This window comes from Mauremys mutica, chromosome 12 (assembly GCF_020497125.1).
Source record: "Mauremys mutica isolate MM-2020 ecotype Southern chromosome 12, ASM2049712v1, whole genome shotgun sequence".
Taxonomy (NCBI): domain Eukaryota; kingdom Metazoa; phylum Chordata; order Testudines; family Geoemydidae; genus Mauremys; species Mauremys mutica.
The window spans coordinates 6,074,586-6,085,338 of record NC_059083.1 but is presented as its reverse complement, the minus strand read 5'-3'; the positions used below and the strand labels follow the sequence as shown (position 1 = coordinate 6,085,338).

The following is a 10,753-nucleotide window of genomic DNA, read 5'->3' as shown; positions in this document are numbered from 1 at the left end:
GTGAGGGGACCGCAGACCCCCCGCAGGAGCCGCGCGCAGCCAGCCCCGCACAGACCCGCCGGCGAAGGAGCCGGGAGCTGAACCGGATCCAGGGCACCAAGCGGGGGAGCCAGGACGGAGCCAGCCCGGTGCCCCGCGGATACCCCCGCCCCTCGGCCGCAGCTCCCTGCTCACCTGGGCGGCAGCCCCCGCTCCCGGCAGGGCTCGGCGAGGAAAGGGTTAACTCCGGCCCGGCGGGCTCGCGGGACACAGACACCGACACAGCCCGGCCCCCGCGGCGCCGCCCGCTCCGATCGGGGAACCGGAACAAGGGAAATGGAGCTGAGACAAACTCAACTGTCCACCCCGCCTGCAGCAACAAGCGCCCCCCGGTGGCAGGAAGCCAAACTCCGCCCCCCGCGTGTCCCCAGCTCCCAGCCCAGGGACAGTGACCGGCCCCCAGGGACCGGCGGCTGCGGACAGGGGGTTCCGCTGAGCGAGTCTCCCGGCTCGGAGTCCGCGAGTCTTTCAGAGAGAGAGACGATGTGGGAGGAGTTGTCTCCTGCTGAGGAGTCAGAGTCAGGCCTGGCCTCCCAGGAAACCCCAGTGACACAAAACAGAACAACCCACGTGCCCATCCCCCCGCAGGCTGGAGAGAGCTGCACAATCTGCCCTACAGGTACAGCTGCCTCTGTGGGGTCTGCTCACCCCTCTCCTGTCCAACCCGCATTAACTCAGCGAGGGCCTGTAGCTTCCTCTAGCGACCGGTCTGTGTAAAAGACACAAGTCAGCCACGGCCTTCAATGTGCTGAAGCCCTTAGGCCAGGCAGGAGCGTCTGTGGCTTTTGATCCAGAGGTCCCGGCTCAGTCCCTGTCTATTCACCCCACTTCCTCCGTCAGCGCTAGACAGGCCGGTCAACTTTCCAGCAGCGCCTTCTGGGTGGGAAATGCTTTTCTGAACAAATTTTTCCACAATTTTTTTGTTCCAAAGTTTTCAGGGTTTCAAATGGAAACAGTCCCAGGCTGCATTCCAGATGGACACACTTTGGGGGGGAAAGGATTTCTGTGTTAGAAAATAAGAGAAGAATCAAGTTTTGATTTGTTATGTCGGGGTCTCCTCTCTCCAATCTCTCCCATTTTAACTAAATACTTTCACTGGAAACATTTTCAAGGGGCCGGGGAAATCAGAAAAAAACAGGAGGTTTCAATTGGAGTTTTTCAGAGATCTTCCCCCCCCCTCCAAAAAAGTTGAAAGCACTTCCCCCCCTCATTCTAAATACGTCTCTGTATTTGCAGAATAGCCCCTGTTTTCAAACAAGTTCCAGCTGATGCAGTTAATCAGTGTAGGGCCCTGCACCCCCTGCCGTAGCAGCAGCGTGAGCATTACGGGCTGTTTCTGTTACAGGTTTGCTGTCTCGGTTGGAACCAAGGGCACGTCGCTGGGCAGTTCCGAGTGTGGGTCTCAATCTCATCCTGAGCATCCTCCTCCTCATCTTCATCATCGCACTGTCAGGTGAGTGTGGAGCCTGCACTGACCCCGTCTCTGCACCTTCCACTCTGTGCTGGAAACATCACAACCGCCCCCCCGCCAACTTCTCCCCCTCCCACCACAGCCCACCCCTGCTTCAACAGTCACATCAGACTCTGCTGAGCCCGTGGTGTTTCTGTGGGGTCTCCCCCTCCTCCAATGTCCCACTGGCTGTTGGGTAACTCTGCTGTGTCGCCCAAACACACCTGGTTACCCAGGGCTGTGGGTCACCGTCTCACCCCCCTTCCTGCAGTGGGAGGAAGTGGTACCTGTGCCTGGCTGGCTGTCAGCTCCCTAAACCCACCAGCCTTTCAGCCTCACAAGCCCTCTCCTCCCGGCTAGGCCAGCCCTGGCTTTGCCCTGCAGGTAACAATAGCTGCAGCCCAGTCCCTGCATCCCTTTGCAGCGCTCCCCTGTGACATCCAGCCCTGACACTGGCTACTCACAGAAATCCCAGATCCTCTGCCCCCAGAGATGCCATGTGTCTCTGTCCAATAGTTTTACTTTATATTGCTGTATCACGCACAGCACTTCTGAGCACTGGGTCTGCACTCAGCTTCCCTGTCTAATGAAGCCACCCACCCAAAGTCCAGTCTCTTGCCGAGCTGGCTGGCTTCACAGGAATGAGGCTCCAAGCCTGCCTGAAAGCCCCCCTGCTCCTCCTCAGTGAATGGATCCAGTGGGTCCAGTACAGTGAGAAGTTATTTAAAAGCTCTGCTCACTCTACAAAATGTTCTTCTGACCCCAAAGGGGCAGTCACATTACCAGGCCAATATTAGGTTGGATCTTACGCAAAATACCACCCTGCCAGCCAGTGCTTTAGCCCCTAAATCTAAAGGTTCAATATACAAAAAGAACAAGAAGAGTTGTCAAATGGCCAAGCAGTTAGATACATCCAGATACTTCAGAGTCCATAGATCAGATTCTTAGCTGCATTGGTGTTTGCTGGCTTGAAAGTCCCCCTGGGAACATCCCCAGCTTGGATGGGTCACTCACTCCTTTGCTCAGAGCTTCAGTTTGCAGAGAAGTTCCTGCAGAGGTGAGGAGCAGGATTGAAGACAAAATGGAGACTGTGCAGCTGCCCATTATGTTCTTTTGCTATGTGGCTGGTACTTCCTGTGTCCCAAACACAAGCTCACAGCACATGGCATGGAAGAGCTGTAGAGTTCTCTGTCCACCGGCCTGTCCCTACCTGTCTTGCTGACTCAAGGTGTAGCCCCTGTCTCCTTTCCATGGGTTCATTGTGCAGCTGATGACCCTGGATGGACCATTGAGCAGGCTGGGCTGGGCCGATGCCAATCTGTCTGGGGGTGTCACCCAGACACACAGCACAGCTATACCCCACACATCTATAACTCATAGCACAAAAGGTATACAAGCATATAAACAAGGTTATCGTGCTTGGCAAATCATAACATTTTCGCAGCTCCCTCACACGGCCTGTCTGGCCAGCTCGGTTGCCACTTGATAATATTGGTATCAATAACAACACTAAGTGTTCCACATATTCCACACAGCGTCCCAGTCTGTGCCTGCATGTACCTGCAGGGGCCAAAATGGGGACCCCAGCAAAGGAGCCCAGGGCTGGAAACGAGACCCCGAATTCACAGCTCGCGTCGCTGTGTGGAGCTGATGGGTGGCACTGGCCTCTCTCTGTTGTGAAGGGGAACGTGTCTTGGCACAAACTCAGCTTCCCATGGTGTGGATGGGGTGTGGGGTTCTGTGGCGTGGTGTCACTGGGGCTTGTTGCCGTGGCTACAGAGGGTGACGGGCAGATCTCTCACCCTGTTACTTTCTCATCTCCAGCAAAGAAACCTGAGCCGTGTCCAGCTTGTGCTGCCTGTCCAGTGGCTGCCTGCCCAGACGGCTGGGTCGGGTACCTGGGGAAGTGTTACTATTTCTCACAGGCTGAAGGGAACTGGACCTACAGCCAGAGCCACTGCTCTGCCCTCGGTGCCTCCCTGGCGGCGATTGACACCCAGCAGGAAGCGGTGAGACCCAGATTCTGGGCTGCACAGGGTGGGGGTGGCAGGGTTTGCCCTTGGGCTGGCAGGGCCCCAGATGCTGCTTGAATTTAGGGCAACTTCTCACATCCCAGAATAGCCAGAGTGCAGAGTGCTCCACTGTAAACGGGTTGGGACTCACCACCTGGCGCCTCCTCCTGGTGACTCTGGGAATTAGCTCTTTCCAGTAGAGCGCCTCCTCCTGGTGGTGTCCTGTCCGTCGTTCTGTCCTCTGTTGTTGTCTCTGGACCCACGTTGCTGCGTGCTCGGCGGCGTCCTCTTCGAGGACGCTGCCCTCCGGCAGTGCCCCTTAGTCCTTCTGCACCCCCTTCCGGGGGGGTCGGTGATCAGCAGTCCCACACCTCAGTCATTATGTCCAACCGCCCTTGAGTCCAATCCCTCGTCAGGGATCTGGCGTAGCAATATGGCCGCTCCCTACGGCCAATGGCTGGGTGCACTGTAAGGAATGAAGGGGGGGACCCAGGTCTGTCCTCTACTCTGGATTCCGGCCCAGGGACCCTCTGGCATCAGCCTCGCTGTCCTTCTCTCCCCTTCCGCTGTCTGTTTCCCTGGGCCACTTCCCCTACGGCCCCTTGCACCCGCTAGGCCCTTACTTTCAGGGGCCTGCAGCCTGGCAGGCTACAGCTCCCTAGCCTCCACGAGCCTGGCCAGCACTGCACTGTCCGTGGTGCTAGCCTCCTCCCTTGGAGACTGACCTTCCCCTCTTGAAGGCCTGGGGCAGACTGACTGCTCTTGCTCTGGGCAGCCTTTATATACCTCTGAGCCTGGCCCTGATTGGCTGTCCCTAAACTGGGCCCTGATTGGCTCACAATAAACCCTTCTCTGATTGGCTCCCTGTCTGCGCAGGCACCCTGGCCTGCCGCAGCCCACTCTCACAAGGAGTGGGGCAGTCCGCCCCACTACAGCCACCCACTCTCCATCCTCCCCGTTCATTGGGGATTGAGTCGGAGCAGTGTGGGGCTAATGTGCCAACCCTCTGCTCCAGGGGAATCCCCAACAGGGGAATCCAGTTATTTTCCAGCCCTTTAATGGGACAGGAGCAGCATTGCCAGCCTAAGTGTTCAAAAATTATCGATTCGGACCTCCCAAACCATGAGATTGACTTTAAAATAACAGCTGTCACGGCTTTTAATTTATTTTCTGGTGTCGTAGCTTTTAGAGGTCACATTTACAAGTTTTTCTCTGCAACCATGAGGGCTAGAAACTTCTGAAAGACGAGAGTCTCTTGTAATCACCTGACTCCAGGAGCTGGGGTGTTAAGAAAAACACCAAACAGCATGAGACGCTCAGTAAAATCATGGGATTTGGTAAGAATGCAGGAGTGGTAAAGGTCTGGAATGCAGCCAAGAAGCTTTGCCAGGTAGCTGCTAAATCAGAATTTTGATGGGACTTTCTGATATTTTCACATTTTTGTCTCTATCGTGAGTCAGGACAAGAAGTTGAAATACACAAACTTTTTACTTTGCATTCAATTCCAGAAATGTGTGAACATATCTGGTTTCCACATTTGATCAAACCAATTTCTTTCCGCATTCACATAGCAAAGCAGTTTGGTTTGTCAAACCAAATCAGAACATTTTGTTTCAGCTTGGTCCAACATTGAACAGCACCTGTGGCTCCTCATGGGAGTTGTAGTTTGGGGGCCTTCTGCCCCCTTCTGTGTACTGAGATCCTGGGTCGGACTACATCTCCCATGATGCCCAGCAGTGGCGCAGCCAATAGGGGAACCATGGTGCATTATAGCAGATATAGTCTGGGGGAACCCAATCCAGAGCAGATAATGAGGCCCAAACTATAACTCCCATGAGGCACCTTGGTAACTCAGCTGCCTACAGATTAATGTCGAACTGACCCAAAACAAAATCATTGCTCAATGGAAAATAGAAACTTTTCCATGAAATCAAAATTCATCTTTGTAGGAAACACATTTTCTGTCAGAAATATTTTGCTGAAAAATCTCCAGCCAGATCTATGAAATACACTAGACTAGTCTGAGCACCAACCCATAGCAGGGCCACCCAGAGGGGAGGACAAGTGGGGCAATTTGTCCTGGGCCCTGCAGGGGCCCCCACGAGAGTTTTTCATGGCCCCTGGAGCGGGGTCCTTCACTCGCTCCGGGGACCACGGAAAACTCTCATGATGCCCGGGCCCCCAGAGCATCTTCTGTAGCAATTTGGTGGTGGGGGGTCCTTCCGCTCCGGGACCTGCTGCCGAAGTGCCCTGAAGACCTATGGCGACGGGTCTTGGGGCAGAAGGACACCCCCCCCCGCCGCATTGCCAGGTCTTTGGCAGCAATTCAGCGGCGGGGGCTCCCCACCACCAAAGACCCCAGGCCCCCTGAATCCTCTGGCTCATGTTGCGGATGGGTCCTGCCTCTGGGGTTGGGAATTCCCAGCCTGGACTACCTGCCCAGCGCCCTGCATAGCAGCCCAGAGAACCCAGTGTAGGTTGTAGAGATCCCAGACACGGAGATGCGTAACGTGTATTTGCTGTTACTTTTTTAACACAGGATTTCCTGATGCGCCATAAAGGACCCTCTCACCACTGGATCGGTCTCCGGAGGGAACCGGGCCAGCCCTGGATGTGGACCAATGGCACCGAATTCAACAACTGGTGGGTCCCATTCAATTCTATTAACTCAGTAAATGTTGCAGCTCACATGTGAAACAGGACACTGGCCTTGTGGTTCAGGCCTGGGGCTGACTTGGGAAGTCGGGGCTCAGTGCCTGGCTCTGCCATAGATTTGCCGTGTGACCTGGGGTGAATTGCTCAGGGCTGGATTTTCACTGCTAGTCGCAGCTGCTCTAACAGTTGTGTCGGGTTTTTATTATGATTTGTTGCTGTTGCAGGTTTCCAATAGTGGGAGGAGGCCTGTGTGCTTTTGCGGACAATGGCGAAATTGCCAGTTCAGGCTGCTCCAGGGAGGGACACTGGATCTGCAGCAAAGCAGCAGAGAAACCAGCAGGCAGAGCAAAGTGACTGACCCTGGATGCGTCGGGCCTTGTCCTGTCAGTGGGGCTGGCCCAGCTGCCTCAGCGCGTGGGGAACTGGACGGGGCTGGCGAAGGGGGACAGCCCAGCAGCAAGGAAGAGAGACGCTCGCTGAAGGACATCAGGTAGCTCCTCCCCTTGGAGCCTCTGGCCCCCATTGGCCCATTGGGGACTGGGGTGAGGGTGCGGATTGGCCAGCAGCCCCCAGCTCACTCTCTGGCACAGAGACAGGAACCTTTTGACTTGGAAATCAGCAGGGGAGCAGCCAAGCTGCTGTGTCCCTCCTGTCAGGGGCCCAGGGCAGGAGCCTGGCCCGGGCTGTGGCTAGAGCCAATGTACTGGCTGGGGCCAGCGGGAGGTGCTGTGACCCCTGCAGCCATGGGGTGAAGGGGCCGGTGTGAACCCTGCAGCCATGGGGCGAAGGGGCCGGTGTGAACCCTGCAGCCTGGGGCGAGGACACATGAACTCTGCTGTACAGCGAGAAGGGCTGTTGTGCAGGCCCTGCTGAGCGCTGGGGGAGCGTGAAGAGACGCCGCGGCCAGGAGGGGATTGCAGGGACGTGCTAGGACAGACGTGTGTGTGTATATACATGTGTGTACATAATTATTTGTATAATAATACACCAGCTCCCAGAAGGGAAACTTTTATTTTGTAAACGTGAAGTTGTCATGTGAACGGCTCCTCCCAACCGAGCAGGGAAACTGAGGCAGCAGCTGCATCCTCCCACCAGGGCTGTGAGCTCCCCTCCCCACAAGGACTAATGTGCTGAGGACAATGTGAGCCTGTGTGTCTTTACCTGTCATCCTCCCTGTTTCCCCTCTGCCTGCCGGGGAGGGGCTCCCCCCGAATGAGGGGAAACTCTGCCTATGGGGGAGGGGGTGATGCCCTCTAGTGGAAGGGCACTGCCCTCACTGGGCTTTTCCCTGGACTCTGCCTATAAAGGGCCGGGCTCTGCGCTGGTGTCGCTGCCCTGGGGAAGAAGAACGGGTCTGTCAGGAGCCCACTGGAGTGTGGGTGCGAGAAATCAAAGAGCCGGGCTGTTCTCTCTCTCACCAGGCGCAACCCCCAGGCACAATTCCTGATTGGACAAACTGCGAACAGTGACACACACGCACCCTAACCCCTGTGCTAAGCATCAGGAAGATAAAAAGATTATTTGTCTGACATCAGCAGTGAGAGGCTCCAGCTGAGATCAGGGCCCCGTTGTGCCGGGCGCTGCACAGACACACAGGGAGAGACAGTCCCTGCCCCGGCTGAGATCAGGGCCCCATTGTGCCGGGCGCTGCACAGACCCACAGGGAGAGACAGTCCCTGCCCCAGCTGAGATCAGGGCCCCGTTGTGCCGGGCGCTGCACAGACCCACAGGGAGAGACAGTCCCTGCCCCAGCTGAGATCAGGGCCCCGTTGTGCCGGGTGCTGCACAGACACACAGGGAGAGACAGTCCCTGCCCCAGCTGAGATCAGGGCCCTGTTGTACCTCATGCTGCACACACACACGGAGAGACAGTCCCTGCCCTAAGCAGTTCAAGTCTAAATAGACAAGACAGACTGTCATAGGTCTCACCCCCACTTGGAGCTGTTGGGTTCCAATGTGGGGACCTGCACTGGTTTCCCTCTAAACTAAAATTTTAGTTTAGATCTAGTAAAAGCTGCCACCACTCAATCAGGTATGTGGATTGAGACACAGTCCTTCCCCAAAATCCTAGGGGATTCCAAGAGCCCCAAATCCATGGAGTTCTTATACCCAGGAGAAATAAACCATTCCTCCCTGCTTCCTCCCCCGTCCCTTTTCCTAGGAGAGACATAGGGATCTAACTACAGAGGGATACCTCCCCCTCCCCTTTCCCTGAGAATCCACCCAAAGAAAGATCAACCAAGTCCTTAGTAGAAAAGAATTTATTAAAGAATAAAAAGAAAAGTCACTGTCTCTGTAATCAAGATAGAACAATACAGGATCTAAACTTATCAATCTCTGGAGAGAATTCCCCCTCCCCTCTTTCTCAGTAAAAGCAATCACAGTACAGACTTAAAGAAATTCTATAGCAAAACACAGAATTGCAAATACAGAAATAAAAGTATAAGAATACTAGTTCCTTACTAATACTCACTAGCTTGAATAGAAGAATTTGTTGCAGAAACCTGGGAGGACTTGATTAAGATGTCTGGACTCTCTTAAAACCCAAGAGAGACTCTCTAAGAAAAACAAAGAACAGGAAAAAAAAACTTCCCTCCACACGGATTTGAAAATAATCTTGTCCCTTATTGGTCCTCTGGTCAGGTGTCCACAGGTACTGCTTGTTAACCCTTTACAGGTAGACAAAAACCTTAATCCTTAACTAACTGTTTATGACACAGACAAAGGCTGGGAGAGGAAACTGAAGCACAGAGAGTGTAAGTGATTTGTGGAAAGTCACAGAACAGGTCAGAGACAGGAATAAACCCAGGTGTCCTGAATCCCAAGCCAGAGTTCTGGCCGCTCTGTGGCCCATCAACAATAAACTCACTCAGCTTTTGCACGGTTCAACAGAAATCTTTAATGTCCGTGTGATAGTGATAATCCCTCGCTCTGATCTAGAGCTTTCCAGCAGTAGAGCTCAAAGCCCTTCACAAAGGAAGGTCAGTATCAATATCCCCGTTTCTCAGATGTGGAAACTGAAGCACAAAGGGTGACTACTCTGCAGTTAGACACCTGTGGCTGGCTCGCACCTGCTGATGTGGCCTCAAACGAAGGGGCTGTTTAACTGCCGTGTAGCGGTTGGGCTCTGGCTGGCACAGCACCTCCCTATTGGTGCACATACCAAAATTCATGTGATGGGGGTGGGGGCGAGGGGTTTGGAGTGTGTGGGGGACAAGGGGCCGGGGCAGAGGGTTGGAGTGCAGGGGGTGAGGGCTCCGGCTGGGGATGCGGGCTCTGGGGTGGTGCCCGGGCTGAGGGTGTCCTAAACAGATAGTTAAGGGTTAATGTCTCTTTTACCTGTAAAGGGTTAACAAGCTCAGTGAACCTGGCTGACACGTGACCAGAGGACCAATGAAGGGACAAGATACTTTCAAATCTCAGTGGACGGAAGTCTTTGTTTGGGTTCTTTGTTTTGGTGGTTGTTCACTCTTGGCTATAAGAGGGGCCAGACGTACATCCAGGCTCTCCAAGCTTCCTAAAATAGTCTCTTCTATTCAATATAGTGAGTATTAATTTAAAAAGACGGATTAGTCTTTTGTTTGTTTTGATATCCCCACGGAGAGGAAGTTCTGTCACCAGCGGGGCAGAGAAACAGCTAGGAGGCCCCTACTGGGTTTTCCTGGCTGGGGGGCTCCCAGCAGGACGGGAAGATTGCATTTCATGGGGCAGGGCTAATTCGATCTAGCCCAAAAAGGCACTACAAGAACCAACAGCTGCCAGCTGAAGCCAGAGAAATTCAAATGAGACGTAGGCACACATTTTTGACAGTGAGGGAGACTAGCCACTGGAACAAATTACCCAGGGGAGAGGTGGAGTCTCTGTTTCCTGGTGTCCTACCATCATAACTGGTTGGGAAGGTGCCTTTTAGTGACTTACAAGCGATTGGGCTTCATGTGGTGCAAAGTGTGTGAAATTTCATAGCCTGTGAAATAGAGGCCACATTAGGAGATCGAATTGTGTCATAACCTCTACGAAAAACTCAGTGTGGGGTGGGGAACAGACTCTGCTGTTTTACTGGGTGGCCTGGCTGGTCCCTAGAATCAATATTGAGCAAGTGGGGTGATCCGGGGTGCAGCTCAAACATCCAGCTGGGCTGGCCAGGGGCAGACATCAGGCCTGCCAGGGAAAGGTGGGTGCGGCAGTGACTTCACAAAGGCCTTTGGCAGGAACTCAGCCTATTGGGCAAAGATGATGAGGCGTCCGTGACCTCACAGAGCTCCCTTGCCAACAGCCAGGCAGGACAGGGGTGCGGGGCAGGGGGAACCTCGCAGAGCCCTGTAGCCTGGCTGCAGCAAGCCTCCAGCTCGCGGGCTCTCACTCAGGACCAAGAGACAGTTGCTGTAGAAGAGATTCTCTGCGTGTGGTTTTCATTCCCTAGTGGATTTGTTTCAAAGACATTGTCATCTGTGTAGAAGGTAAGAAAAAATATAGGCTCTAAGTACAAGATAGGGGACTCTATCCTAGCAGATTCAAAGGCATCACCACCCTCCTAGGGAAAAAGTTTTTGCTAATATCCGAGCCTTCCACACTGCAACTGGAGAGCATTGCTCCTTGT

At 54.2% G+C, this 10,753-nt stretch overlaps 1 protein-coding gene across 1 annotated transcript; it reads left to right on the top strand.

Annotated features, from left to right (window-relative positions):
• The first annotated feature begins 315 nt into the window (after nucleotides 1–315).
• On the top strand, nucleotides 316–7,178 carry LOC123345837 (C-type lectin domain family 2 member D-like). Its single transcript, XM_044982895.1, has 5 exons — nucleotides 316–658; nucleotides 1,385–1,492; nucleotides 3,314–3,498; nucleotides 6,041–6,144; nucleotides 6,381–7,178. The coding sequence occupies exons 1-5, from the start codon at nucleotides 316–318 to the stop codon at nucleotides 6,508–6,510; spliced, it is 870 nt and encodes a 289-aa protein (XP_044838830.1). The 3' UTR covers nucleotides 6,511–7,178.
• Nucleotides 7,179–10,753: the final 3,575 nt, after the last annotated feature.